At 37.7% G+C, this 6959-nt stretch overlaps 1 protein-coding gene across 1 annotated transcript in view; it reads left to right on the forward strand.

Annotated features, from left to right (window-relative positions):
- GALNT2 (polypeptide N-acetylgalactosaminyltransferase 2) overlaps positions 1-6959 on the forward strand; it is a gene marked incomplete at its 5' end in the record, with an annotated part of 29747 nt that overhangs the window by 2401 nt on the left and 20387 nt on the right. The window contains one exon of the mRNA XM_010190219.1: positions 864-985. Within this exon, the coding sequence (XP_010188521.1) occupies positions 864-985 (122 nt within the window). The remainder of the gene's footprint in view (positions 1-863; positions 986-6959) is intronic.

Here is a 6959-nt window from a genome sequence, read left to right on the forward strand (position 1 = left end):
CCCAAAACTAATTACTTGGCTTTGGTCTTGAGTGACAATGAAATCAATAAATTTTGAATAGTAATAAAGAAAAGGAGGGAGGAAATTTGCAAAAGAATGTGAGGAAGCTTGCTAGTATTCTGTATTTAAGTACATAATGGGGTATATGTGTATATATAGCAAGGGAAATTAAGGAACAGTGAGGTCATCCAGTGAACAAATACTAAAAGAGAGGGAAGGATGGAAAGGGACAGGGTAAATCAGTGAGGGGATCTGTGTAATTGAGGTGTAGAGAAGAACCTTTTGGCTTTACCAGAAATTTCTTCCTAAAGAAAACTTTTCAAGATAAGATTAAAAAAAACAAACCCAAATAAACTACAAAACAAGGTAATTGCAAGAATCACAGGGGAAAGACAGCTGGAAGAGGTGGGAGGAAGCCTCACAAACATGAATTAACAAAGCATGGCTGTTTCTGGAAGAAGTTGAAGAATAGACAGGCTGTGGTCGGAACTAAGAGGGGGGTGGCGGAAAGGTGAGGAGGTTAAGTTAAGGATGGTGCTTTCCTCAGTTCTATGATAAAACTGTAGGAAAGGTGTTTGTTTTCAGGACTGATCTTGAGTAATGTTTATCAGTATAAATACCATTTACTGTAATGCAGACACAGCTGTACTTGTGTATTACTTTTCTAGAAAAGGTACTTTTTCTCAGTTTCACTGAGTTGTTAACTCAGTTGTTGTATCTCATCTTGATAATGGAACTTGTGTCTTTGTCCTGTCTGAGTTAGAGTAATTTAATTAATGACTAACTTGGAATGCAATAGTTTCTCACTACTGTTGATTATTTTCCCCAGTGAGTACTTAAAACTTTTTATCTTTACTTTTCAGGCTTGATGCGTTCCCGTGTCAGAGGGGCAGATGCAGCACAAGCAAAAGTGCTGACCTTCCTGGATAGCCACTGTGAATGCAATGAGCACTGGCTGGAACCGCTTCTGGAAAGAGTAGCTGAGGTTAGTAAAGAGCTCTTCAGTCATTTCCTGAAGGACTAGCTTTTAAATTTTAAAGCCATCTGGTTTATACTACATTAATTTAATGCATTTTTCTAAGGAAGTTTTTTCTCTGAAGTGAGACAATGGAGATGATCGGAGTGTTCCGTGATTAAAGCCCACTTTTTGTTCATTTAATCTGCAAACACAGGAACATAAAATGTGAATATTTATTATTATCTTTACAAGCAATTCAAATATATGCTTCCTTGGTTCTTTAGGGACATCCTCCGTAAGTGTTGAAAATCTTTAGAGCAAAGTGTAGTTCTCTTCAACCAATATAATCTCAATGTATTTCAGTTTACCTGAGTATTTGCCTCATTAAGATTCAGTGTGATAATAGGAGAGAGGCTGAGCTGTGAAACCGAAATTCTCCTGGAAATTAGCAGGGACTGTGGGCTCTCAGTTCCTATGAAAATGATGCTTGGTCTGTGTCCTGGAAAAGCAATTGAGAGGAAGGATTGACAGTGAAAGTATACTGTTTTCTCCAGGGATTGGTTATACTTGTTAACTTGCTCTGGAGGAACATAGCTGAAGTGGAAAGTGAATCAAGACTGATCCCAGAAAGCACTGGGAAACACTCAAGACAACAGGATTTCTCTTCTTTATTGCATTCCCTTTCTAGTAAGCTCCTGGAAAGGCTGTTTTTCAAAATGCTGCTGGTCAAAATGGTTTTGCTAAGCTACCTTGTCTTGTTAATGTCCAGTTTGCTTATTCTCCCTACACTGTGCTTTGCGTTTCCCACCAGAAAGGGGAGGGAGGGAAGGGGGAAGAAAACAAGTAAAATCCGTATATTCAATATGACTAGAGGAGAAGCTGTCAACTGGTGGACTGTTTTTCCTTACTCTATTTGATTCTGTGATGATTTACTGTGTATTCCAGAGATACCATAAGTTGCCTAAGACTTACCAGCAGTTAAAATCCTATTTTGGAGTAGAAATAGCTTTAATCAGCTCAAACCTGGACACTATTAGAGTACATAGAGCCTACAAAGTCCTTGAGCATGAGTAATGTAGTACTTCCTTTTGGTTTTGTGCCTATGTAAAGTGTTGCAGCCTCAGAAGGGTTGGGGAAATTTATTTGTAATTATTAACTAGGAAAATAAACTTGAAGGCATTAAATAGAAAGAAATTGAGAATGTTTGCAGCACTCGTGGATTATAGGATGAGGGAACTGTTTTCAAGCCTTTGTGTGTAAATGGTTTGAAGCATCTACCTGTTTGAGAAATCAGAAGAGAAATAGTAGTTTTTGGTCAATAAAACCCTGCTTTTTACTAAGACAGCTATTTTGCCATTTACCCTTTCTTGTCTACAACTTTTCAGAGCATACTCTTTTAGCTTTCTGAAACTGATATGGGATATGAAAAAGTGTTACCTTTTCATCATAACAGAATGTAAAACCTCTTATGAAATTGCTGACAATTTTGTGAAGACCCAGCATTACATGTGGTGTACTTGATGAGAGAAACTAGTGCATATTTTCCTTTGGGCAGCAGCTACTTTTTAGCAGCACATGAATTATTAGATCCAAAACTTGCCCCTCACAGTTGTCACTGTGATGCACATTAATGATGTGTGCCATTCAATAGTTTTCAGCGTCTGAATACAATTTTCCATTCCTAAAAGCTTGGTAAATAATTGATGTGAAATTCCAGTTTTTCATCTGGGAAGATCTCCAACCAACAGGTGTGGGGTTTGATGTAGTAGCTTCTAAGCTTTCTGCTTGTTCAAATAATTACGGCATGTATAGTGTTTATGTATAGTATATGGTAGTTCTTGGTTATTCTAAACAGATTGATTTTGCTCACAGTGCAGATGGTGTGTTAATTGATGTTAATTGGCAGTATTTTCCTGATAGTCTCAGTGACAAGAAGCTGAATAGACATGAACTCACATCTGCTCTGCCCTCAAAGGTAACCTTTTCAGGTCAGGGCTAGTATGCATTAGTACAGTATTTTCTGATGTGCTGCTGCATCTATTCTGTATGTGGTGGAAAGTGTGAGCTTTCTTTTTTCCTTTTGTTCCAGAATTGCCCACTTGGCATTTAATTCTGTTGGAGTTTTAGGGGTTAAGTTGCGTGTGTTACAGTATAAAAATTTATAGCTTCCAAGAAAATCTGAATGGAATCATTTCTACAATACTCCAGCTGATGTGCTGTAACCACTTTAGAAAGCTGTGTCTTCGACATCTTGCTCGCATTGGAAGCACCTTAAGGCATCAAGCTCTCCTCCTCAGTTGAAGGATGCTCCATCCCGCAGTTTTCTTTTTTGAGATGGTTTCCTGGTTAGAGTGTCTTCATCTGTTGCCCAGGCTTGCTTAGCATTCCTAGAGGTGTCTGACACTGTGAAGGATTTTTCTTCAGCAGTTTGAGCAAAGGCTTAAAGCAGAAGCAACATACACACAAGGCGAATATTTTAGAGTTCAAGATTTATACAGATCCCTGTGTAACCTGGGATATCTTCTCTCTCTTTGTTCGCTCCTGGAGAATGGTTTTCTGCCTAATTCCCTAAGGCTATCTTTTGTTCTCTAGATTTTTTTTTGTGTGTGGTGTTAGTTATGGGAGATTAAATGAGGAGCCAGTGGAGTTTAACCCCTCAATTCCCCCAAAATGTCAATGTAGTAATAAGTGTATGAAAGCTTGAAAGCATTGGTAAGTGCTAGCTATTTTGTGAACGTTTCTCTACATTGCTTTTTCCATTTCCAATTTCTGATCACTTTGATACTCTATTCTCATAATGCATCAGTTATATAAGAAAAATAAAAATTGAAACTTTCTGGTGCAGAACTGAAATCTGTTTTCATAGCATAGCTATAAATACTGTGTCACTTTTAGGAAGGTATTTTTAAACAAATATAATCTTAAAAGGTGGAAAGAACTAAGATTAAGAAATGAGATGTGGATTCCTTTTTCAGATTCTATGACCTTGAATGAGTCAACTTCTAACTGCCACAGTACTGAAAGGGAAATATTTGTATTTTTTCTGAAGTGTGTTGTGAAGCTTAATCTTTGAAGTGTCTTGAGATTTTTAGAGGGGGAAGCAATGTGTGCAGAATCTTGAGGATAATTTCTGATTGTTTATGGAAATAATATATGATAGTCTAACTCTCTAGAGCATACATAACCTCCTTATGAAATACTGAAATGAAATAGTCTGCTACAAATTCCCAGGCGCTAGAGACTTGCAGTATTAATAGGCTATTTCTTTCCATTACCCTCACCAAGAAGCACGTGGTTTTTCAATTGTGTGTTCCATTATAAGTTACGATGTCAACCCTTCAGAACGAAATGGGAGATTACAAAAAGAAGAGTTCCTTTTTGCTTGTTTTTTTTTTGAAAATGCATATTTCTACTTTAATACAGATTTCTACTTTAATCATTCTATGAATAAATAAGTATTTGCTTTAGGATAATTTAGAGGGAGCAGCTGCTTTTTATTATTTTAAGTGAATGAACTCCCTGTACTTTGGAGACCCACAAACTCTTTTTTTAGCAGTCCCCGCATTAACAACTTAGTGCCCTGCAAAGCATCACATTAAGAATGAGCAAGTCTTTTGTCTGCTTTGCTGCTGAGCAAATCTGTAATTTCAAGTCGCAGAAGGCACAGCATGTTTCCAAGCCAACCAAGTGGGGGTTGTACTTTGAACTGAACGCTCGCAACCTGGGTATTTGTCTGTTGGAGGAAAAAACTAAGTTGTTTAAATAATACATTAGGTGTAGCAAGTGGTGTTAGTGTGGTGTCACACTGATACTGATAGAACTAATCAGAGCAACTGTAAAAGCCTGAGGAAATCCCAAAAGCATAGAGACAACATGCTACCTGCCCACTCAGCACGGAGGAGATAAATTTGAAGCCAAACTGAAGCTCTACCTAATGTGACACCTGATAGCTTGAGTAACTTTTACCACCAGGTTCAACTGTACCAAGTGGGACCATTTGAGAAACTGTAAATTTTTGTCAGAAAAGGTTTTTAGAGGTGGGTATAGCTGGGTAAGATGTCTCATTTTCAGCTAAGGAAAGGAGGAGAAAGAAAGGATGGGTGGTTTCATTTTAGTATTGCATGCTAATGGATGCATTGAGAATTACTAGATAGGCTAGATATCTTCTGTCTCATCAGTCTTGAAAAATAAAGGAGTTTTCGAATTCTATCACTGTATATAGAATGTCTAAAACAAGGTTGTGGGTGCACCTGAAGTGCTTTAGTGGTATAGGAGGCACATAAATGCAGTGTGTTAGAGTTAAGATGCAGTAAATTGTAATTGCCTCCAAAGTACAACACAGTTGTACTAGTTCTGCAAAACTGTGTACTTGTCATTACGAACATGGACTTGGGGCTACAGCTAACACAAACTTGTGCTAAAGGTGTGATCCATGGGGGAATAAGACAGGTTGGTCTTTTTTGTCTCTGTTTCTAATTTGCTTTAGACCAAGCTAGTTAATACTTACTAACAGAGCTGATGAGATGTTACATGACATCCCTCCATAAAAGCAGGTATTTGGCCTAGGTGTGATAGCTGCAGTGGTACTTAAAAGCAATGTAGAAATCAGTGATACAATCCTTCATCTTTTAGCTTAGTCTTCCGCTTGGATTCTCTCAGATTCACTTGGATTCTCCGTTTGGCTGATACAGAAGTTAGTGAACATTTGCTCACTAAGGCAGAATGACCTAGTAAGTGCCAACTATGTGATTAGGACTTATTGAAATCAGCATAGATTGAATAGTTAAGATTCAATAAATGAAAATGGGTATTTAATGTCCTTACTGGACCAAGCAAAGCATTTGACTATAAGAGCTCCTTTTAAGTCTCTCCTTATTAGCTCAAGTGATTCTCATACTAGTTTGGTTCTAATCTGCTCTGTATAATACTGATTAGCAAGGGGGATTAATCACTGAACCACTGTGTAGAATATATGTGTTGTTGCTTGAAGACAGACTTATGAAATGTAATCTTAAAATGGAGATGTTTAGGTTGGTATCGGTTTTTTAACCATGAGAACAGTTTCTCTGTAGCAGTGTTACCAAAATATCTCTTGTTTGTTCAAAACATTTTTTTTTTATATTCACAGATTTGGTGATACACTGCTCTGAAATTGTCTGTGCTCTGAGTGATGTTAAATTGTGGAACTCAAACTTTTATATTTAACTCAAGCAAAATGTTCCATCAAACTACCATAGAAATTATGCTTCAGTTTGTAAATGTATTTTTTTTTCCCCCCCCAATAACTCAGGGAGACAAACTGGCTTAACCATGATATTGCATTTCTAATACTAGATGAGTCTGGTTTTTTAGACTACTGATGTTTTGTGATCCTATTGAATGATGCATATGGAGTTGTTGGAAAGATTTTTGTTTTTTTCTTGAACTATTTTGACAAAAACATCAGCTAAGATAATTAACATTGCTCAGAGTAGTGTACGAGACCACGGTTAGACAGAGGAATGCCGTGTCTGTACCACTGGAATCTTGGCTGCTGAGATGAGTAGTATTCATTAGGTTGAGGGGGATTTAGGTTCTTTAATGTCTAAGTATCCGATTGTGAAGCATGATTCATCTAGTGTGAAATGGGTTAGCATTAACCTAAGACTTTTCTGATTGCAGAAATAATAAGGCCACATGTAGTATGCTCTGTAGCTAGAGATTTGCTGTGGAAAATACAAATTGCCTGGGTGCTGCTTTTCTTTGATCTGGTTTTAAAAGTGAGAATGACAGTGCTGTTTGCATGACTGTGAAGTATAGAACTACAAGTTTGCTGCCTTCTCCAAGAGCAAGTCGGAAGAGGGGGGGATTACTTGAATAGAAGGAGGATTCCCAGCCATATAGTGTGGTTTCTGCTTTCTGAAGCAGTACTGAGCAATGCTATTCACAGCAGTGGCCATTCAGAGCCATAAGCTGAAGTAGGGGGAGAACTGGGGTAGATGTGCTAATGAAATCCTGCTGA

The sequence above is a fragment of the Mesitornis unicolor genome, unplaced genomic scaffold, assembly GCF_000695765.1.
Source record: "Mesitornis unicolor isolate BGI_N332 unplaced genomic scaffold, ASM69576v1 scaffold36048, whole genome shotgun sequence".
Taxonomy (NCBI): domain Eukaryota; kingdom Metazoa; phylum Chordata; class Aves; order Mesitornithiformes; family Mesitornithidae; genus Mesitornis; species Mesitornis unicolor.